Source organism: Aquarana catesbeiana, linkage group LG11, assembly GCF_042186555.1.
Source record: "Aquarana catesbeiana isolate 2022-GZ linkage group LG11, ASM4218655v1, whole genome shotgun sequence".
NCBI classification, from domain to species: Eukaryota; Metazoa; Chordata; class Amphibia; order Anura; family Ranidae; genus Aquarana; species Aquarana catesbeiana.
Window position 1 is genome coordinate 71,607,717 of NC_133334.1, and position 23,842 is coordinate 71,631,558.

General features: G+C 41.2%; 1 protein-coding gene across 1 annotated transcript in view; it reads right to left on the reverse strand.

The window, feature by feature from the left end:
• ANO3 (anoctamin 3) overlaps positions 1-23,842 on the reverse strand; it is a 620,027-nt gene that overhangs the window by 183,039 nt on the left and 413,146 nt on the right. Inside the window, exons 12-14 of the mRNA XM_073604550.1 lie at positions 22,149-22,283; positions 18,046-18,142; positions 637-697 (exon numbers count right to left, since the gene is read on the reverse strand). Coding sequence (XP_073460651.1) covers positions 637-697; positions 18,046-18,142; positions 22,149-22,283 — 293 coding nt within the window. The remainder of the gene's footprint in view (positions 1-636; positions 698-18,045; positions 18,143-22,148; positions 22,284-23,842) is intronic.

The following is a 23,842-nucleotide window of genomic DNA, read 5'->3' on the forward strand; positions in this document are numbered from 1 at the left end:
CGGGTTTGACTTGAAGAAAAGGTGGCCACCTTACATAGTACCCACCGAGCGTGATCCATTTAATTGAATTCCAATGCACTATTCCCAACGCACACATTCCTGTAGAGATGTCTGTATTATAAGTGGGTGCTGAAGTGACCACCGACTGGAATCGTGAATAGTCAGAGAGAGTGATGTCACCTGCACACTAAGATCTCCAAAATGGGTCCAACGCTTTAATTAATGGTCACATCGTTACAGCAGATAGCAACATTTCGGAGCCATGCAGGAGCCCTTCATCAGGCTGGTGACAAACTGAATGGGACCCGTCTTCAAGCACCCCACAACTGTATGCAACGCACGCAGTTGCAGTACACTAGTGCAGGATTTAAGGGGTTAAAGCAGGTGGGGAGGAGGTGATACAATGCCTCCTCACCACCTGTCAAATGCTCTCTGAAGAGCGACCCAAGCACCAATTGCTCTTCAGAGACCAAGGCAAGTGTGAACGAGCCCTTAGTGATGAAAACCCGAAAACAGATAACAGAGCAAACAGTGCCATATTCTACAGACTGAGATGAACAGTAGAGGGCGCAGCTGTCTTATTCAATCACAAATATTCCATTTAAAAACTAAAAGCAGCACAGAATATTTACTTACCCCATATGGCCATAAATATAGCAAAGAACACCGTGCCCCCATTGTCAAATAAGTGAGTGACCTGCGAATAAAGAAAAAGTCGAATGTCATCATCACCTAGTAGCATGCCCTTCACTTTTAGTACCCAAATATACTGTACATTTCTTAGTTGAAAGCTGTGACAAAGCGCCTGACATCTATAATTTCATTTCACAGTGGTAATCTGTTCTAGAAGATATGACACCTTTTCACACATTGTACTTTTCTTCTTTCTAATACAGTTTAGTTCAAGGTAAAAAAAAAAAATTAAAATTCAATAAGGATCCAGCTTTTTATACCAGTGTTTAGTGTGGAGCTCCAGCATCTATCTTTCTTGCCAACTTACATTGGTCCAGCTTGGCACAATGTAATTATACATATCTTATATTTGAAGAGAAGCTGACAATCACTGTAATCAATTACATCGATAGTAGCCGAAATCTTCTGGGCCCTGCTTGAGCAGCTTCCTCTCTGCACATTGACCACAAGGGGGCACTCGTCTGGCACCACCACCATTTAGAGAATGCCTTGGTGTTGATTTACTAAAACTGGAGAGTGTAAAATTAGGTGCAGCTCTGCATGGTGGCCAATCGGCTTCTAAATTCAGCTTGTTCAATTAAGCTGTGTCAATAAAGCCTTGTACACATGATCGAATTGTTGGCCAACAAAATCGTGGACTTTTGTCCGAAGGGTGTTGGCTCAAAGTTGTCTTGCATACACACGGCACACAATTGTTGGCTAACAATCACAAACGTAGTGACGTAGTACATGGTTTTTCAATTCCTTAGCACCACCCTTTGGGCTCCTTCTGCTAATTTCGTGTTAGTAGAAGTTTGGTGAGAGTTGATTCGCGCTTTTTATTTTGCGCTTTTCATTTCCTGCTTTTCAGTTCGTTTCTGAACGGCCGTTCGTCAACCAGACATGTTGCGGAATCGGAGGAGATAACATGTTATTTATTATTGGCCTTGGAGTTATTGCTTTGACATTATTTTTTTGGTTGAATAATGATTTTATTTGGTATTTTTTCTATATTTTTGGATGCATAGAATGCACTTTTTGGTTAAGTTCTATTGGCAGATAGCACGTCTAATTTTATTTGTTTTCTTTTTTTTAATGCACAATAAAACATTGTGGAGAATAATACTTGGCTATGTGTTTTACTTCAAATGACAGTTTGGGAGTAGGGAGTTACATTTTATAAAATACAATGTAAAATTAACACGGAACACCAACATAGTTGTATCTTTGATCTTAAAAACTACGGGATAATGGTGTTGTGGTAACTTGCCCCAAAAATAGTAATAATAATAATATTCTTGATATCACTAGAAAATGAAAGCCTTTTAAAATACGTTTGGCAGAACTCCATCAGTATCACCAGCAAAGCAGCTTCATTATTATCCCATTAACCACTTCAGCCCCGGAAGGATTTACCCCCTTCCTGACCAGAGCAATTTTTACGATTTGGCACTGCGTCGCTTTAACTGCTAATTGCGCGGTCATGCAATGCTGTACCCAAATGAAATTTGCGTCCTTTTCTTCCCACAAATAGAGCTTTCTTTTGATGGTATTTGATCACCTCTGCCGTTTTTATTTTTTGCGCTATAAACGGAAAAAGACCGAAAATTTTGAAAAAAAAAGATATTTTTTACTTTTTGTTATAAAAAAACCCCAATAAACTCAATTTTAGTCATACATTTAGGCCAAAATGTATTCGGACACATGTCTTTGGTAAAAAAAATGTCAATAAGTGTATATTTATTGGTTTGCGCAAAAGTTATAGCGCCTACAAACTAGGGTACATTTTCTGGAATTTACACAGCCTTTAATTTATGACTGCCTATGTCATTTCTTGAGGTGCTAAAATGGCAGGGCAGTACAACCCCCCCCCCAAATGACCCCATTTTGGAAAGTAGACACCCCAAGGAAATTGCTGAGAGGCATGTTGAGCCCATTGAATATTATTTTTTTTGTCCCAAGTAATTGAATAGTGACAAAAAAAAATAAAAATTTACAAAAAGTTGTCACTAAATGATATATTGCTCACACAAGCCATGGGCATATGTGGAATTGCACCCCAAAATACATTCAGCTGCTTTTCCTGAGTATGGGGATACCACATGTGTGGGACTTTTTGGAGGCCTAGCCGTGTACGGGGCCCCGAAAACCAATCACCGCCTTCAGGATTTCTAAGGGCGTAAATTTTTGATTTCACTCCTCACTACCTATCACTGTTTTGAAGGCCATAAAATGCCCAGATGGCACAAACCCCCCCAAATGACCCCATTTTGGAAAGTAGACACCCCAACCTATTTGCTGAGAGGCATGTTGAGTCCATGGAATATTTTATATTTTGACACAAGTTGCGGGAAAGTGACAATTTTTTTTTTTTTTTTGCACAAAGTTGTCACTAAATGATATATTGCTCACACATGCCATGGGCATATGTGGAATTGCACCCCAAAATACATTTAGCTGCTTCTCCTGAGTACGGGGATACCACATGTGTGGGACTTTTTGGCAGCCTAGCCGCGTACGGGGCTCCGAAAACCAATCACCGCCTTCAGGATTTCTAAGGGCGTAAATTTTTGATTTCACTCTTCACTGCCTATCACAGTTTCGGAGGCCATGGAATGCCCAGATGGCACAAACCCCCCCCCCCCCAAATGACCCCATTTTGGAAAGTAGACATCCCAAGCTATTTGCTGAGAGGCATGGTGAGTATTTTGCAGCTCTCATTTGTTTTTGAAAATGAAGAAAGACAAGAAAAAAAATTTTTTTTTTTTTTTTTCAATTTTCAAAACTTTGTGACAAAAAGTGAGGTCTGCAAAATACTCACTATACCTCTCAGCAAATAGCTTTGGGTGTCTACTTTCCAAAATAGGGTCATTTGGGGGGGTTTTGTGCCACCGGGGCATTCCATGGCCTCTGAAACTGTGATAGGCAGTGAAGAATGAAATCAAAAATGTACGCCCTTAGAAAGCCTGAAGGCGGTGATTGGTTTTCGGGGCCTCGTACGCGGCTAGGCTCCCAAAAAGTCTCACACATGTGGTATTCCCGTACTCAGGAGAAGCAACAGAATGTATTTTGGGGTGTAATGTCACATATTCCCATGGCATGTTTGAGCAATATATCATTTAGTGACAACTTTGTGCAAAAAAAAAAAAACATTTGTCTCTTTCCCGCAACTTGTATCACAATATAAAATATTCCATGGACTTGACATGCCCCTCAGCAAATAGCTTGGGGTGTCTACTTTCCAAAATGGGGTCATTTGGGGGGGTTTGAACTGTCCTGGCATTTTATGCACATTTAGAAACTTATGTCACACATTACCCACTCTTCTAACCACTTGAAGACAAAGCCCTTTCTGACACTTTTTGTTAACATGAAAAATGTTTTTTTTTTGCAAGAAAATTACTGTGAACCCCCAAACATTATATATTTTTTTAAAGCAAATGCCCTACAGAATAAAATGGTGGGTGTTTCATTTTTTTTTCACACAGTATTTGCACATCGATTTTTCAAACGCATTTTTTGGGAAAAAAACACACTTTTTTACATTTTAATGCACTAAAACACACTATATTGCCCAAATGTTTGATGAAATAAAAAAGATGATCTTAGGCCGAGTACATGGACACCAAACATGACATGCTTTAAAATTGCGCACAAACGTGTAGTGGCGACAAACTAAATACATTTTTAAAAGCCTTTAAAAGCCTTTACAGGTTACCACTTTAGATTTACAGAGGAGGTCTACTGCTAAAATGACTGCCCTCGATCTGACCTTCGTGGTGATACCTCACATGCATAGTGCAATTGCTGTTTACATTTGATGCCAGACCGACGTTTGCGTTCGCCTTTGCGCGAGAGCAGGGGGGGACAGGGGTGCTTTTTTTTTTTTGCTTTTTTTTTTTTTTGCTTTTTTGTCTTATTTTTAAACTGTTCCTTTCATTTTTTTTTTAATCATTTTTATTGTTATCTCAGGGAATGTAAATATCCCCTATGATAGCAATAGGTAGTGACAGGTACTCTTTTTTGAAAAAATTGGGGTCTATTAGACCCTAGATCTCTCTTCTGCCCTCAAAGCATCTGACCACACCAAGATCGTTGTGATAAAATGCTTTCCCAATTTCCCAATGGCGCTGTTTACATCCGGCAAAATCTAAGTCATGAAATGCTCGTAGCTTCCGGTTTCTTAGGCCATAGAGATGTTTGGAGCCACTCTGGTCTCTGATAAGCTCTATGGTCAGCTGGCTGAATCACCGGCTTCATTCTCAGGTTCCCTGTTGGGACAGGAGAGCCAGAGAAAAACATGGAAGACGGTGGGGGGGCATTCCCTCACACTGCTTGTAAAAGCAGTCTAGAGGCTAATTAGCTGCTAGGATAGCTTTTACATGAAAGCCGACTGCTGGCTGAAAAGAATGATACCAAGATGATACCTAAACCTGCAGGCATCATTCTGGTATAACCACTCAAAGTCCAGCAACATACCAGTACGTTGCTGGTCCTTGTTGGGCATATATTGTAATCTTTTTTTTTTCATGCAGCCTGTGGGCTGCATGAAAAAAAGAGATTGATCGGTGGGTATGCCCACCATTAGAATACCTCCCTTCATCCACCCACTTCTAATGATGGGCATACATGCACCGTTTATATATGCCGAAGCATGGGGGCATCCTCCCGCAAAAGGTAGGAGCAAACCGCTCCTCCACCCCTGCTGCCCCCACGCTTCAGCATATATCACCTCCGCTGGAGTCACCTCCGCTTTATATATCATGGGAGCAAATGCTGCTGCTGTCAAGATAAATAAATCCGCGCTGCAGCTGAATGGCATACCTGAAGACAAAAAAATGGTTAACAATAAAACACAGTAAACGGTAAAGTATAAAAAATTGCATACCTATATTTTTTTGTGGGTTTTTTTTTCTTTTTACGCGTTTTTTTGTAACTGTAACTTTTGTAACTGTAACCGGTTCCAGGTTCGGGTTTCTCAAAATGCGATGGCATCTTGGGAGACCCTGTGAAAGTGTGTCCTAGTCTGTGCAATGCTGTACCCTACGCTAATACTCAACTAGTGTATGGTAGCGTTCAAAACATTCACCAATGCAAAGACCAGGATTGTCAGGACAGGAGGGACAATAATAGCGGGTGTCATGCCTATATCCGCGCTTGCTGCAGACACGACATCTTTTTTGGGGGGGTTCGTTGGGTAGGGGTACTCGGGAGGACATAAAGAAAATGCCTCTCATGCAGCCGACTGCATTTGGTTGGGGATGTGAATGGGGGAAGTACGGGCGCTGCAGAAGTGGTGGGTTCCCAATTAGGATTGGCGAATGCAGCAGGAAGGGCACTATGGGCACGACGAGCCTGTGTTTGTCTTCTTCTTGGTGGCAGCGGGACACTACTTGTGCTTGCCACCTCACCAGCTTTAACTGCACTTATGGGACTCGCCACGTCACCAAGTATTACTGCAATGCTGGTTTGACTACGACCGGGGTGTACTAGGCCGCTGGTGCCAGTTCACCAAAACGCTACCAAAAAAACTGTTAGCGATCGCAGGGATCAGGCCTGACTCTGCGAACGCTGCAGTTATGTGTTTAGTGTTTTGTAAGTGACAGTGATCAATCAATATTGCACTTGGGTGGGCTGGGCTGGGCCGGGCGGAGGGGCAAAACGCAGGTGCTAGCAGGTATCTGGGCTGATCCCGCTAACACTGCGTTTTTGGGAACCCTAAACTGCTGGGGACGCTAGTATAGATCTGATCGGATCAGATATTGATCCGTTCAGATACTATACCACTAAGGGAGGCGTATGCTGCGTGCGTGGGTGTTAGCGGTACTGGCGCTAACCTGACGCTGCCTGGGGCGACGCAGACCTTATCTGACCCTAAAACCTAAGTTATATCACCGCCGGGCAATCAGGGGGCTAAACCTTTATTCGGTAATAAACGGCGGGTGCCCTGACACTATGAAAAATAAACCAACTAACCAGCGTCACCCGTAACAGTTATACGGTGATCAGTGGTGAAAGGGTTAACTAGGGGGCAATCAAGGGGTTAAAACCTTTATTAGATAGTATATGGGGGTCCCTGACGCTATAAAACACTGATGGCGAACCTAAATATTAACCTCCCTAACTAGCGTCACCAGTGACACTAATACAGCGATCAGAAAAATGATCGCTTAGTGACACTGGCGATGGGGGGTGATCAAGGGGTTAAAACTTTATTAGGGGGGATTAGGGGGTACCCTAGACCTAAAGGGGGCTAACACTAACTGCCCTACCACACTAACTGTCACAATCTGACACCAATGCAGTAATCAGAAAAAAAAAAAACTGCTTGGTGTCAGTGTGACGGGGGGGTAAAGGGGGGTGTACAGTATGCCTGGCATGTTCTACTGTGTGTGTAGTGTTTGTGCACACATAGCGATGTCTTCTCTCCTCGATGCCGGAACGGAAAATACCGAGCCGAGGAGAGATGACATCACTTCCTCCGCTTCTGTTTACTATGCAGAAGCCGAGGAAGCCTGTCATTCGCCAGGAGCGATCGTGGGGGGGGGGGAGCCACGAATGAGTGACCTCCCCCTCACCTCTCATCGCTCCTGACGAGAATCGGACCCCCCGCCCGTGGGAAGGTAAGGACGTACCTGTAAGTCCTTTTGCCTGCCCGTGCCATTCTGTCGACGTACATCGTCGTGCGGCAGTCGGCAAGTGGCTAAAGAAGAAGAGAATTGTGCGCTGCATTTCGAGATTTCATAATCTGCCACGTCACAAATGTTAGACCAACTGCTTCTGGCTCGTCCTTGCTTCCGAGCATGCGTATTTGTACTTTGTACTTTTGTCCGATGGACTTGTGTACGCACGATCGGAAAATCCGACAACAGACATTTGTCCGCGGAAAATTTTAAAACCTGCTATCCAACATTTGTCAGCGGAAAATCCGACAACAATTGTTTGATGGAGCATACACATGGTCAGATTTTCCGCCAACAGCCTGTCATCACAGATTTCCCGTAATCCTGTGTACGAGGCTTAAAAAATAGAAGCTGATTGGTTTCTATGCACAGCTGCACCAGAATTTAGTAGATCAACCCCCTTGCATTTTTTCAATGAATACAACATGTTCTCTGATTGGACAAGATGGATAAGAGGGGCAAATGATATCACAATCTACCCTTGTCCAATCAGAAAACGCCTGGCCAGGGCTGACCTTGACCTCTGAATTGCAGCAGTGCCGAGCGAGCAACCCCCTGTGTTCAGTGTACAGAGGGGAAGCCGCTCAAGACTTGTATGTAGTGCTGGATTTCAACATACCCAGTGGCACTCCAGATATAAGATATGGATAAATACATTGTGACAAGCTGGACCAATGTAAGTTCACAATAAGGCCTCATGTACACAAAGCTTAAAAAAACATCACCTATACAGGCATTCAGCGTTTTTTTTTTGTTTTTTTTTTTTGTTTTCATTTTGTAAAAGCGCTTCTATGGTAGCCCATGTGGCAATGCACATAAGCGTTTAGAGGAGTTTTTGAAGAGGAGCATTTAGGCTCCGTTCACACCTAGGTGCTTTGAATCACAGGTGGAATTGCTATGATTAAGCCCATGATTCCAGAATTGCGGCAAAACGTGGATGTGTTTGCGTTGCCATTATTTCTTAATGGCATCCCATACTCGGTGTGATTTTGCCACAAATGTTGAGCAAAAATCGCAATGTCGCTGCGCTACACTCAGGTGTGAATGGAGCCTTAATAATAATCAAATATATAATGTTTAGGGGTTCAAAGTAATTTGTGAGAAATGTCAGAACTTGGCTTTGAAGTGGTTAAAGCTGGTATTCTAGGGTCTCACCTCAATTGATATGTTCACTTGTTTCAATGCTATTTGTTTCCTTGAAGGGATCAGTTCTCCCTTTTTGCTATACAAAGTAGACAGTTTTTCTCATATACAATATTATTATTCCAATATCTTTTGTAGCTCCTTGTACAGTGCATCTGGAAAGTATTCACAGCTCATCACTTTTTCCACATTTTGTTATGTTACAGCCTTATTCCAAAATTGATTAAATTCATTATTTTACTCAAAATTCTACAAACAATACCCCATAATGATAACGTGAAAGAATTTAGTTTGAAATCTTTGCAAATCTATTAAAAATAAAAATCCAAAAAAAAATCCCATGTACATAAGTATTCACAGCCTTTGCTCAATACATTGGTGAAGCACCTTTGGCGCCAATTACAGCCTCAAGTCTTTTTGAGTATGATGTTACAAGCTTGACACACCTATTTTTGAGCAGTTTCTCCCATTCTTCTTTGCATGACCTCTCAAGCTCCATCAGGTTGGATGGGGAGCGTCGGTGCACAGCCATTTTCAGATGCCTCCAGAGATGTTCATTTGGGTTCAAGTCTGAGCTCTGGCTGGGCCACTCAAGGACATTCACAGAGTTGTCCCAAAGCCACTCCTTTGTTATCTTGGCTGTGTGCTTAGGGTCGTTGTTCTGTTCACCCCAGTCTGAGGTCCAGAGCGCTTTGAGCAGGTTTTCATCAAGGATGTCTCTGTACATTGCTGCATTCATCTTTCCCTCGATCCTGACTAGTCTCCCAGTTCCTGCCCCTGAAAAACATCCCCACAGCATGATGCTGCCACCACCATGCTTCACTGTAGGGATAGTATTGATCAGGTGATGAGCAGTGTCTGGTTTCCTCCAGACAGGACACTTAGGCCAAAGAGTTCAATCTTTGTTTCTTAAGACCAGAGAGTTTTGTTTATCATGGTCTGAGAGTCCTTCAGGTGCCTTTTTACAAACTCCAGGTGGGCTGTCATGTGCCTTTTACTGAGGAGTGGCTTCCGTCTGGCCACTTTATCATACAGGCCTGATCGGTGGAGTGTTGCAGAGATGGTTTTTCTTCTGGAAGGTTCTCCTCTCTTCACAGAGAAACACTGGAGCTCTGTCAGAATGACCATCGGGTTCTTAGTCACCTCCCTGACTAAGGCCCTTCTCCCCCGATTGCTCAGTTTGGCCTGGTGGCCCGCTCTAGGAAGAGTCCTGGTTGTTCCAAACTTCTTTTCTTTTCGCTTACAGATGATGGAGGCCACTGTGCTCATTGGGACCTCCAATGCTGCAGACATTTTTTTGTACCCTTCCTCAGATCTGTGCCTCAATACAATCCTGTCTCGGAGGTCTACAGACATTTTCTTGGACTTGATGGCTTGGTTTGTGCTCTGACATGCACTGTTAACTGTGGGACCTTATATTGACAGGTGTGTGCCTGTCCAAATTATGTCCAATCAACCTAATTGACCACAGGTGGACCCAATCAAGTTGTAGAAACATCCCAAGGATGATCAGTGGAAAAGGGATGCACCTGAGCTCATTTTTGAGTCTCATGGCAAAGGCTTTGAATACTTATGTACATGTGATTTTTTAGTTTTTTTATTTTTAATAAATTTGCAAAGATTTCAAACAAACTTCTTTCACGTTGTCATTATGTGGTATGGTTTGTAGAATTTTTAGTAAAATAATGAATTTAATTCATTTTGAAATAAGGCTGTAACATAACAAAATGTGGAAAAAGTGAAGCTCTGTGAATACATTCCGGATGCACTGTATATCCTCTTTCTCTACTTTCCTTCTTCTATATTTGATGTTTCTGTGGTTCCTATAGATCTCACTTCTTGTTACACTGTTGTCCTATTTCTTCATTTTTCCTTATTTAAAGCTCACACTGCCCTTCAAAAATGTGTGCAAAAACCCATCCCTAATAAAAAATATTAAAGGTTACATTTTATTGTTCAGTGGAGAAGATGCATAGATGTTGGTAAAGTGGGTCATCGTTGCCAACTTCAATATTTCTATTTTCATTATGACATAAAACAAGTTGTAGCTTCTGAATCAAATGTGTTCAACTGCTTTTGTTAGGACAAAATACTCAAAAGAGATTTTTTGGGGGGATTTAAATGTCAGCACAAACTGCCAACAACCACAGCACTTTGTCATATACAGTATCTCACAAAAGTGAGTACACCTCTCACATTTTTGTTAATATTTTATTATCTCTTTTCATGTGACAACACTGAACAAATGATGCTTTGCTACAATATAAAGTGGTGAGTGTACAGCTTGTATAACAGTGTAAATCTGTTGTCCCCTCAAAATAACTCAACACACAGCCATTAATGTCTAAACCACTGGCAACAAAAGTGAGTACACCCCTAAGTGGAAATGTCCAAATTGGGCCCAAAGTGTCAATATTTTGTGTGGCCACCATTATTTTCCAGCACTGCCTTAACCCTCTTGGACATGGAGTTCAACAGAGCTTCACAGGTTGCCACTGGAGTGCTATTCCACTCCTCCATGACGACATCACGGAGCTGGTGGATGTTAGAGACTTTGCACTCCTCCACCTTCCATTTGAGGATGCCCCACAGATGCTCAATAGGGTTTAGGTCTGGAGACATGCTTGGCCAGTCCATCATTTTACCCTCAGCTTTTTTAGCAAGGCAGTGGTCATCTTGGAGGTGTGTTTGGGGTCATTATGTTGGAATACTGCCCTGCAGCCCAGTCTCCAGGGCTCCCAGGGTTCCCTCAATGAACCCCAGTGCCGGCAGCACTCATGCAGCCCCAGACCATGACACTCCCACCACCATGCTTGACTGTAGGCAAGACACTCTTGTCTTTGTACTCCTCACCTGGTTGCCGCCACACACGCTTGACACCATCTAAACCAAAATAGTTTATCTTGGTCTCATCAGACCACATGTTCTTAGTCTGCTTGTCTTCAGCAAACTGTTTGCGGGCTTTCTTGTGCATCATCTTTAGAAGAGGCTTCCTTCTGGGACGACAGCCAAACAGACCAATTTGATGCAGTGTACGGCCTATGGTCTGAGCACTGACAGGCTGACCCCACACCCCTTCAACCTCTGCAGCAATGCTGGAAGCGCTCATACATCTATTTCCCAAAGACAACCACTGGCTATGATGCTGAGCACGTGCACTCAACTTTTTTGGTCCACTATGGCGAGGCCTGTTCTGAGTGGAATCTGTCCTGTTAAACCGCTGTATGGTCTTGGCCACTATGCTGCAGCTCAGTTTCAGGGTCTTGACAATCTTCTTATAGCCTAGGCCATTATGTAGAGCAACAATTATTTTTTTCAGATCCTCATAGAGTGAGGTGCCATGTTGAACTTCCAGTGACCATTATGAGAGAGTGAGAGCGATAACACCAAATTTAACACACCTGCTCCCCATTCACACCTGAGACCTTGTAACACTAATGAGTCACATGACACCGGGGCAGGAAAATGGCTAATTGGGCTCAATTTGGACATTTTCACTCTGGAGTGTACTCACTTTTGTTGCCAGCGGTTTAGACATTAATGGCTGTGTGTTGAGTTATTTTAAGGGGACAGCAAATTTACACTGTTATACAAGATGTACACTCACTACTTTACATTTTAGCAAAGTGTCATTTCTTCAGTGTTGTCACATAAAAAGATATAATGAAATATTTACAAAAATGTGAGGTGTGTACTTACTTTTGTTAGATACTGTACGTATTTTTATATTTTAATAATACATGAAAAGATCCAAAAGGTCAAATACGGTACATGCAAGTCAACTTATATATTTAAAATGCAGCATAAATATTGAATCTATAATGTTTCATAGCCATCTTTTTTCAATGAGTTATGGATTTACAGTATATTACTAGTGTTACCCAGATGGTGGATGACATGTTAAATGCCTACGCGTTTCCAATGTCTACCCAGTTATCACCTACCATTCGAGTAACGCTTGTTATATACCATACCCTATCCAATGATAAAAGATATCTATGGAACATTACAGATTTATGATTTATGTCCTTGGATTTTAAATATTTATGGTGAATTTTGCATGTTCATGTATTAGTAAAATCTTCAAATATGTATGTGATGTTGTGTTGTGGCAGTTGTTGGATTTTTTGTGCTGACATTTAAACCCCAAATGATTATCTTTTTGTGTATTTTTTAACAGGTACTCTGAGGTCAACCCTAACACATTTTAGTAATGTGGTTTCCACCTTTAAAGTATAACTAAAGACATTTTTTTTAGTTTTGCATAAAGTGAAGAGGGATTAGCACATCTGTCAGGTTTTTATTGCTGCCTGTTCCGCCATTAAGGAGATTCACCCTCTCTATTTGACCTGTCTACCATTATCACCAAAATTGAAAGTAAAAGAAAATCCCACATTTTGGGTTGTTCCCAGAAAAGTAATAGAGGTGAATTCTTCCAATGGAGGACACTAGTTCTGGTGACCTGGGAGTCCCCAAGAGATTCCCTGAATTTGCATGGGTTTCCTCTCACTTCCTGTTTTGGCTATGGGACAGGAAGTGAAGGGAAATTGGGACAAAGTGAGCAAAAAACAAAACGTACAGGGATTATAACCCTCCATTACTCCTTCCAAAATAAAATAAAAAATAAAAAAAAGTTTTGCCTATAGTTCTACTTTAACTCTCCTTTTGATATGTTCCTGGTAATTTCTAGGAGTTGGTGGAGTTGTCATGGGTCCTGCCAAAGCTTTAGTTACAGGTTTTTGGATATAAACCTATTTAACGGGGGACCTTACATAAAAAAGAATTGTATTGTTTTTTTATTTTGCCCAAAGTCCCACTTAAAGCAGATTTTCACTGCATCTGTGCTCCACAAACCAAAAACTATATATAATTAATATTTATTATTCAAAGCAAACTTCCACATCCATCCATGTCTCTAAGTTTTATTTTGGTGAGAAATCTTTTTGAAAAACATCCCATAGGATTTCTGGTCGTGGCCATCTTGAGTAAGCCCTTAGCTCAAGTATGCATACAGGAGAGTGTGCTTAGCTGAGAAAACCCCTCCTCCTCTCCTCCCCTGCTGAAGACTCCTGGAATGTATGACATAATTTGCCTAGGCAGGAAACCAGGAAGTAACTGAAGAAATGTAAAAAAAAAAAAAAAGCTTAAAACAAGTAAATATAATATACCTTCCTATCTATTTACTAATGCTAGCATCATGAGGATTAAAAATAATCAATGTTGATTGGGAGAGTGAAGTTCCACATTAAAATGTTCCTATGCAACTCATCACCAAAGTAAAAACCATTATTTCACCCTCCAACAACAGGACACAGAGGGTTCTATGTAAATGAATTTGCATTATGAATGTCTCGTCATTCCCACAAAAGTAACAAATACAGCGCTTTGAAAAAAGTATTCATACCCCTTGAAATTTTCCACATTTTGTCATGTTACAACCAAAAACCTAAATGCATTTTTATTGGGATTTTATGTGACAGACCAACACAAAGTGGCACATAATTGTGAAGTAGAAGGAAAATGATAAATCGTTTTCAACATTTTTTAACAAATAAGTATGTGAAAAGTATGGCGTGCTTTTGTATTCAGCCCTCCTGAGACAATACTTTGTAGAACCCCCTTTTTGGGATGTCTCTACCAGCTTTGCACATCTAGAGAGTGACATTTTTGCCCATTCTTTTTTGTAAAATAGCTCAAGCTCTGTCAGATTGGGTGGAGAGTGTCTGTGAACAGCGTTTTTCAATTCTTGCCACAGATTCTGGACTTTGACTGGGCCATTCTAACACATGAATATGCTTTGAGCTAAACTATTCCATTGTAGCTCTTGCTGTATGCTTAGGCTCGGTTCACACAGGGATGACTTGTCAGGCGACCTAGTCGCCTGACAAGTCGCCTCCCGTTCTGTACAATGGAACCGTTCTAAGGGGAGCGACGCAAGTCGCTCCGACTTAGAAAAAGGTTCCTGTACGACTTTGGGGGCGACTTGGGACGACTTGCATAGACTTCTATACAGAAGTCGTTTTGCAAGTCGCCCGGGCAGTCGTGTGCAGGTCGCCTCGGTGAGGCGACCTGCAAGTCGTGCCGCCTCTGGTGTGAACCGAGGCTTAGGGTCGTTGTGCTGCTGGAAGGTGAACCTCCACCCCAGTCTCAAGTCTTTTGCGGACTCTAATGCTGTGTACACACGACCGGAGTTTCCGGCAGAAAAGGTCAATCGGAATCATTCCGTCGGACATTCCGATGGGCTGTGTGGGCTTCATCGAACTTTTTCTTTCTAAAATTCTGACGGACCTAAAAATAGAACATGTTCAAATCTTTCCGACAGACTCAATTCCTATCGGGAAAACCGTTCGTCTGTATGCTAGTCCGACGGACCAAAAACAACGCAAGGGCAGCTACTGGCTACTGGCTATTGAACTTCCTTTTTCTAGTCCCGTCGTATGTCATCGCGTTCTAAACAAACGGACGTTGGTGTGATCGTGTGTAGGCAAGTCCGTTTCAGCGGAACTCCATCGGAAAGATCGTCATAGTCTACTCTGACGGAAAGTCCGGTCATGTGTACGCGGCATAACAGGTTTTCTTCAAAGATTGTTCACACTAACTGACAGGCAATGGCTCTTTGTAGACTGAAGACTGAGAACAGAGCAATCAGTGATGTTTGATAGCTCAATTCTTGGTCTTAGAGGCGGTGGTGGACAGATGCAGCATGGATCAACGCTGCATTCACCTAGGTGAGTATAACTCTTTGTTTTTTTTTAAATTCCCAAACTTCTCTTTTAACTGAGGTATGCAGAGCATGCATCAAATACAAAGTACATACTCTTTCACATAATCGGGTAGGGCGAGAAATCATGAAGTGGTATACAACAAATGACAGCTGGGTGGATGGCAAAACAAGAAGATCTTGATGGTTCTATTTTTCTTTATTACAAAAGGTTATTCTACACATTGCAGAGGAAGTGGAACTTCGCCCTCCTGACTATTTTTAATCCTTATGCTGCTATTTTTAATCCTTATGCTGCTAGCCTTAAGCCTCGCACACACGATCGGACATTCTGACAACAAAACCGTGGATTTTTTTCCGACGGATGTTGGCTCAAACTTTTATACCGTTGGCTCAAACTTGTCTTGCATACACACGGTCACACAAATGTCGGAAATTCCGAACGTCAAGAACGTGGTGACGTACAAGACTTACGACGAGCTGAGAAAAATGAAGTTCAATAGCCAGTGCAGCTCTTCTGCTTGATTCCGAGCATGCGTGGAATTTTGTGCATCGGAATTGTGTACACACGCTTGGAATTTCCGACAACGGATTTTGTTGTCGGAAAATTTGAGACTCAGCCTACACGCGGTCGGAATTTCCAACAACAAGCTCCCATCGAACATTTGTTATCGGAAATTCCGACCATGTGTATGCGGCATTAGAGTTTAGATAGGAAAATATATCATATATACAATTCCTCAGTTGCTTCCTGGTTTCCAGGGCTAGGTAAATGATGTCAGAAAGTCTATTAACAAAGCACAATTCTTAATTATCCATTTAATAGCTTTTAAGATTTAATAATCTTTACAAACTCATGTAGTCATCATAAATTTGTAACGAGGGATGGAAGATGGGCAAGGTGCTGTAATCAGACGCCTACGCTGCAGCTAATGGGCTCACTAGAACGGCTTCAACGGGATTTATCCAGCTGTACCATCATTGTTCTGGATGTTGTAGAGATAACTGAATGCAAATATGAATCAGTTAGATCAGAAATTCTTAAACGAGGAAACAAATAAGAAAATTGTTACCTTACTGAAACTTATTGAGACTTATTGCCGAAATGTCAGCAAAAACAAATAACAATGACAGTATAACACAGCATGGATGCTCCCTACCGCTTCACCATAAGGCCCCATTCACACATGGCGATTTGGAATTGTGGGCAGAATTGACGTGATTCTGCCCACAATTCCAAATCATGTGGCAATCCCTGCAAACTTTGCGATACGCGTTCGGGTGCCATTAATTTTAAATGGCACCGCAAACATGGTGCGATTTTGCTGTGATTATCGTGCAACAGAATCGCGACAAAACACTCCTTTAAAAATTGTGTGAAGCTTGTCCCCAATAAGGAGTAGGAGCTTATTTTTGTCAACAAATGCGCATAGGGCAGCCCATTGAAGAGAATCGGCTGCCTTTTGTGTGACACGTGAAATTGCATGAACATCGCAAAATTGCGAGCAGGAACAGGACTTTAACTTGGAAAAAGCCAAGGGAAACAAATTTCTTGTTATATTTTCTTTTAACATTTTTAATTATCACCCAGGTCACTTCACCTCACCCCATGTAAATTTCCAATATTCAAGTAAGTGAAACCATGACCAGCCAATGGTGTTTGAGCCAAACTGCAAACCTTTCTTACTAGTTTACCAATAATCTCCATTGTTCTGTGTTTGAAAATCTTTCTGTACATTCAGTAAAACTGTCTTTTTATGTTCTTGTTCCAACAAGACATTCAAGCACTTCCTACTCATTAATGATATCATGCAGACATGGCTATACAAAATGGTGGGTGAAAATTGTGTAATATTTCTCCCATATTGCTGCTTTTTTAGGCTAAATTATAATACAATATACAAGTGGACATGTCATAACAGATGTTTGTCACATTTAGTATCTGTTCTTATCAATGTCCAGTGGGAGTGCCAAGCCGCTATTATGGCCTTTTGGCTGTACAGTATCTCTGCTGGTATGATAGAAGCTCTGAAGGTTGGAACAGCTGGAACAGAAACCAGGGCATGGGAGTAATTCCCCCAGGAAGACTGGAGGGGCCTAGTGCCTCCTGATTTGAATGGGTTGGCCATGGGGTGGGAAGGCAGAGAGCCCATGGTGTCAGTGCCCCCTGGGAGTTGGTCGCCCCACGGGTGCTCTTAGTATCACATGGGCCTGTAAAACTTGCCCTGAGAATGAGCACAAGGCCACAACATCTAATGCTTTTTCTGCACAGCGCCTTTTTGGGCTAGGACCTTTGGCTATATCTGGGGCAACTCTTGCTATCAGGCCACCAAGCCTAGCCAATGCACATGCATTGGCACTATTTATTTAATGTATTTTTCCCTCATTTTTTTTATCATTTTGTGCTTTTGTCTGTTTTTTTTTTCTCACTTGGATGAAGGGTGTGGGTCCTCAAGCCTACCCTGAACTCTAGGGTGAGAATGTGTGGCCACATTCCTACCTCCCCTGAACTGGGGGGGGGTCCCTCTTCAGGACAGCTCCTCACTTAGTACTCAGTGGTTGGCTTCAGTTGACCATGAGGAGAGGGATCTGCCAAGCCATTTGGCTAGGTGAACCATGTTAAGCCTTGCACATATCAGAAGCACCCCATGGGTCAGGGTAAAGTCCTACTTCTTTAGGAGGTGGACTAGAGAAATACCCTTAAGTGCACTTTTGTGTGTGTGTTTTTTTCACATGCACTTTTTTGGTACACCTAGGTATTTAGCATTTGCACACTACCGTGGTTAAAAAAAAAAAAAAGTATACTCATACGGAGACAGATCGTACCTTGGCATAAATGCAGCTCTCGTTCAATCTCTGTAAGGTGCAGTTCTTCTCACACATAGGACACATGATGGTCTCATTTGCCTCGCAGATCTCTTTACTTACAGAGAAACACAAATACATAAGCAGTAAATTTCTCAAAGTAAAATGATTTTTACTGACTATGAGTTAATTATGAGCTCATGCATGTAAGGTCTCATACACATGGGGCAGAAAACATGTCGCCGTTAGAGGTGTCTGTTTTTTTTTTTTTTTTACGCCTCTAAACACAATTCTATGTTAGCTTATGTGGCCATGCACCACAGGTGTTTAGATCAGTATTTTAAAAGCAACACTTAGAGGCATAAAGAAATAAAAGTGCAGCACTTATGAGCATGGCTTACATGTGTACATGCTCACAAATGTATTCCAATGGACAGAATAAATTAATATTCTGGCCTGTAGAATGCATTTATGCTCAATGCCATATGAGCGTAAATGCATGTACATAGACACAATTTTAGCAGCCTTTTTATTTTGCCATGTTCTGGCAGAAAAAAATCCAGCATATCTGGGACATAAATGTATACACCCATATGCATTGCGCAAGAGGCCTAAATGCCAAAATCAGGTATCCAGTTTATGTCAGGACACTGGCTACGTCATTAGCACCAATGGCAAACAAATATGAACGTTCCCTCTGCAGCTAACTGCATATGTTCATATTAGAGAGGATTCATTAGGTTTTTAACTCATGTATATGCGTACATAAGATATCAGGGCCACCACACTGTGTAATGGGGCCCCATAATAAAATCATTAAAGAAGAATTCCAGACTTGATATATTTTTACATAGTTACAATGTAACTATGCATATACCTTACCCGACCAATCCATCTAGAAGCTGGAAACCACTGTAGTAGGCACCAATACTCCATTAATCTCCACTTACTTCTGGGTTCCATGCCAAGCGAAGGCCCTGCTGCCTACTGAACACAGGTTGGCTTCTCAGTACAGATGTCATTTAGAGAATGCTTTGCATTTTCTTAATGAAAGCAAAGGATTATCAGATTGGATGAGGTGGAGGTAATGATGTCACTGACCCGTCTCTCCACCTCATCTGATCAGAGATGCTTTGCAATCATTAACAAAATACAAAGATATCTCAGAATGGGACCTCATAGCCAGTGGAGATCACTATAATAGTGGTGCCTACTACAGTGATTTCCGGGGTCGGCCAGGTATGGTATATGCATAGTTACATCAGTCCAAGCTGGATGAATGTAACAATACCCATACCTAGAATTCTTCTACAAAAATTTTAATTGTGCAACAATATCACATCAAAAGACTACTTGATCAAAAAACACAAAATTATCATATTCACAGATCTACCAAATACAGCTAAACCCTGGTTTGAGAAAAACTTGGTTTAAGAGCGTTTTGCAAAACAACAAAGTGTCTTAATAAATTTTGACTTGATATACAAGCAATGTCTTGCTATACAAGTATCGTCATGTCACAACTGAGTATAAAAGAGAAGAGAGGCTCCTCTAAGTGTAGCAATATGGTTACATTTAATGAAGGTACAACATTTAGCAACTCACATGGTTGATAATTAAAAGAGGCACATCTAAGTATCCGGGGTAAGGCTGTCTACATGGACCATCCTCCTCACTGCCATCAACCTCATCCCTTTCACTCTGCGCTCCACGAGTGGTTCAAGCCTCGCTTTCAGATCGCTCTACTGCAGGGTAGTCTTTCCGGTCATGATTGCAGACCGACAGCGGTGAGAGCTGGTGGTGCGGAGGAATGGTCTATGTGGACAGCTTTACCCCGGATGGTTGCATACTTAGATGTGCCTCTTTAAATCATCAATCATGTGAGTTGCTAAATACTGTACCTTCATTAAATGTAACCATATTGCTACACTTAGAGGCGCCTCTCTTCTCTTTTATACTGGATTTTGTTTCGAAACCCGTTGTGGAAGCTGCCATTTGTGGATGGACATTTTATGGTTACACAACCTCAATCACATTGCTATAATCTTTTTATATGGACTATAAACTGAAGGACTTCTGAATAAATGGTTGTGGAACTAATCATTTGAGTTTCCATTATTTCTTATGGGGAAATTTGCTTTGATATAGAAGTGCTTTGGATTACAAGCATGTTTCTGGAATGAATTATGCTCGCAATCCAAGGTTTTACTGTAGTTTAAAATGTCCACTGAAGCTGACCAACCAAATTTTCCTAAATGATTCTAAATTCAAACTGGACAATGTGTATATTGGCTCTCATATTAGCACTAATATGCCTTCATGTATGTTTAGTCCATGTCCGCCCATACGAGGCACCTAATATAAATGCAAGAGCAAACAAAGATGATATCAGCTATAACAAAACCCAAACAGCCATTGTTTGTAACTTTCTGTAACTATGTAGATTTTCCACATTCCATAATAGTTCATATTACAAAGATAAATGCTTTTCTTGTATAAGCGATAACCATAATAGTAAAAAACACAAAATCCATTCAAGTTGGCCTACAGGACCTCATCTGGACTGTAGCAGTTCATTGACAGATATATATTAGTCCAATAGATTTGCATGCTTAAAGAGTAACTGCACTTTTGTTGAGAAAAAAACATTCCCCCTCCGGGTGATCAAGGTACATTGTAAGAATTTTAACAAACCTTGCTGCAGATTCCTACCTTGTATTATTCTGAAAGAATAGCTGTTTGTTTGTCTGTGTCCATGGGCAGAATGAATCTGTATGGGAGGGGTTTTAAATGAATCAATTGGCTGCTGCACCTACAGGGCTCTAATGATGAAATTGGCAAGGTCCGCATCCCTTTAGAAATGATTTCTGTTTGGGACTAGCTCACCAAAAATTACATTTTTGTTGCAGGGGATGCCTAAAATCTGATTTGTATCTTAGTGCAGACTGGGAAAATCAGTGAAGCAATCACACAAGCAGGAAATTCCATTTTCAGGGGGCGTTCTGTGCACAGTCTGTTGTAAGGAGGAATTCTTCCCAATGACCACAAATGTAGCAGTCTTCCCAGTGACCATCACACTTACATTATGTACCGTGAGCTGTAAGTATAGTACAATAGGACAAAAATATACATTACTGGCAGGGGTTCTCTGAGACTTGAAAGTCATTCCAGGGATTCTTTAGTGTTAAAAAGGTTGAGAAAAGCTTCTCCGAAGTAAGGGTAATGGTAAAGAAAAGCAAGTACATAAAGTACTTATTTTTGTGTACATGGAATTTACTTCATTATTAACATGTCTTAAGTCATAAATAAATATCCTGATATTTCTGTTTCCATCCTTTCCTGGTCTCTTAGCTATTATAGAGAGGCCTGGGGTAGAACCCCAAGGAAATAAACAGAGGGCCGGCATGACAGGAGTTAAAGGGGCTTGGGACACAGGGAGTTAATAGCAAGGGGCCTTTCAGGGGTATTACCTAGTGTTGTTCAAAGTTGTATGGGGGCTGGGTGGAGCTTTGGGGGGGAAGTGATTAGGGGACGGAACAAGGGGGTGGTCTCCAGTCTGAAGGAAGAAGAGTGTGGAACAACTTCCCACCCTCCCGACCCTACATTTGGTGGGTATTTTGTGTTTTGTGGACTTGAGTGTCTGGGGAGCCGGTTGTGGCAATTGGCGGGGTGCAAGGTCCTTTTAGGTCATATATGTTGTAGGGACTCGTCTGAGGTACGGCTCCCAGTTGTGTATAGGTAACTGCGAGTTGTCTCTCAGTCGGTGGTTTTTGGGACTGGAGGCCTTAGAAGTGACTAGCAGGTACCGTTTTGGTTTTATGGCTATTGGGACCTTGGGCTCCTTTTTTTAATAAACCGGATGTTATGTTTTGATATGTTATTGATATGTTAATTATCGTATATTTATATTTTGGTTAATAAAATGGCTGCTATGGCCAATTTAATCCAATTCTGCGTGGTGTGGTCATTAGATGGAAGGGTGGGGTTATTGGTATAGCAGGTAACAAGCCATATTTAAAACCATAGTCATGACATTGTACTCTATTCTGTACTCCGATTTCTCATGGCAGAGCATCCCACAGAGTAGCTTTAAGCTTGCAGTGGGAAGTGCTGGCAGGCCTTACCTTACTTGGCTGGAGTCCATGGTAAATAATCCATAAAGGAAGACAAACAGCCCGACAAGTGCGGCAGGGATCAGCATCCCTGTGTACCAGCCCAGCCATGCAAAGTACAATCCAATCTTCTCACCGAAGTATCTCCTGTGCAATAAATCACACTGATCACATTACAAGGGTCAGAGACACTGGAGACATTGAGAGTTCTGAAATCTTCTATGTACCTAATATTAAGTTATGGCTGCTTAAACTCTTTTTTATGATAGGGTGATGCAGTAGTCTTCTACATTAGGGAGAATACAGTGATTTTTGGTATGCTGTAGCAGGAAGAGTAATGCCCTGTACACACGATAGGATTTTCCGATGGAAAATGTGTAATAGGACCTTGTTGTCGGAAATTCCGACCGTGTGTAGGCTTCATCACACATTTTCCATAGGAATTTCCGACACACAAAGTTTGAGAGCTTGCTATAAAATTTTCCGACAACAAAATCTGTTGTCGGAAATTCCGATCGTGTATACACAAATCCAAAGCAGAAAGTGCCACGCATTCTCAGAATATATGACAAAAGGAATGGGGAATCTGCGCAATGGAATTGGATGGGAAACTAAATGGGAAATTAAATGATGGACTGCTGCCCTCACATACGCTGACTCCACCAAAGTGGAATAAGCGAAAAATTGTGAAAGAAAAAAGGATGTGAGTGTGGCGCCGTCCCAAATCCTATTTTTAAGATCGGCTTCACAAATGAATTATAGGTGTAAAAAATTGTATATTAAATTCAAAGTGTCTTGTGCTATAATTCATCAAAAACAATATACTGATAAATAAATAAATAAATCAACTCCTCCAATAAATAAATAAATCAACTCCTCTAATAAATTATAGATATCAAAGTGACTTGTGCCATAATCATTGAGAAAGTAAATAAACACAATAAAATAAAATATATCACACGTGACATGCAAAAATATCATAAACCATAATTTATGTGACCGTTTCGGTTTTACACTATGGAACCCTTTCTTTTCTCCTTCATGTCCGTTTCGGTTTTACACTATGGAACCCTTTCTTTTCTCCTTCATGTCCTAACGATATCACCGTGATCCTGGTTTTGCCAAGTACTGCCGCACAGTGGCACATGCTGTGACTGCACGCTACCCCTGAAGGGGATAAAAAGCTGGTGAGTCTCTGCACAATCACAACGCGAGACACCAGCACTTGGAATACACCTGTTGCTTGCTTAAAGAGACACACCAAGAAATTCCACAGCGAACGTTGTTTTTCACCTTATAGTGCACTGGGCACATATCACAGCTAGTTTTAAATAGCAAATTTATATGGACTGTTTATTAATATTTTAATGGTCACATAAATTATGGTTTATGATATTTTTGCATGTCACGTGTGATATATTTTATTTTATTGTGTTTATTTACTTTCTCAATGATTATGGCACAAGTCACTTTGATATCTATAATTTATTAGAGGAGCTGATTTATTTATTTATTTATTTATTGGAGGAGTTGATTTATTTATTTATTTATCAGTATATTGTTTTTGATGAATTATAGCACAAGACACTTTGAATTTAATATACAATTTTTTACACCTATAATTCATTTGTGAAGCCGGTCTTAAAAATAGGATTTGGGACGGCGCCACACTCGCATTTTTAGAATAAATTAAGAAACAAAAGCTA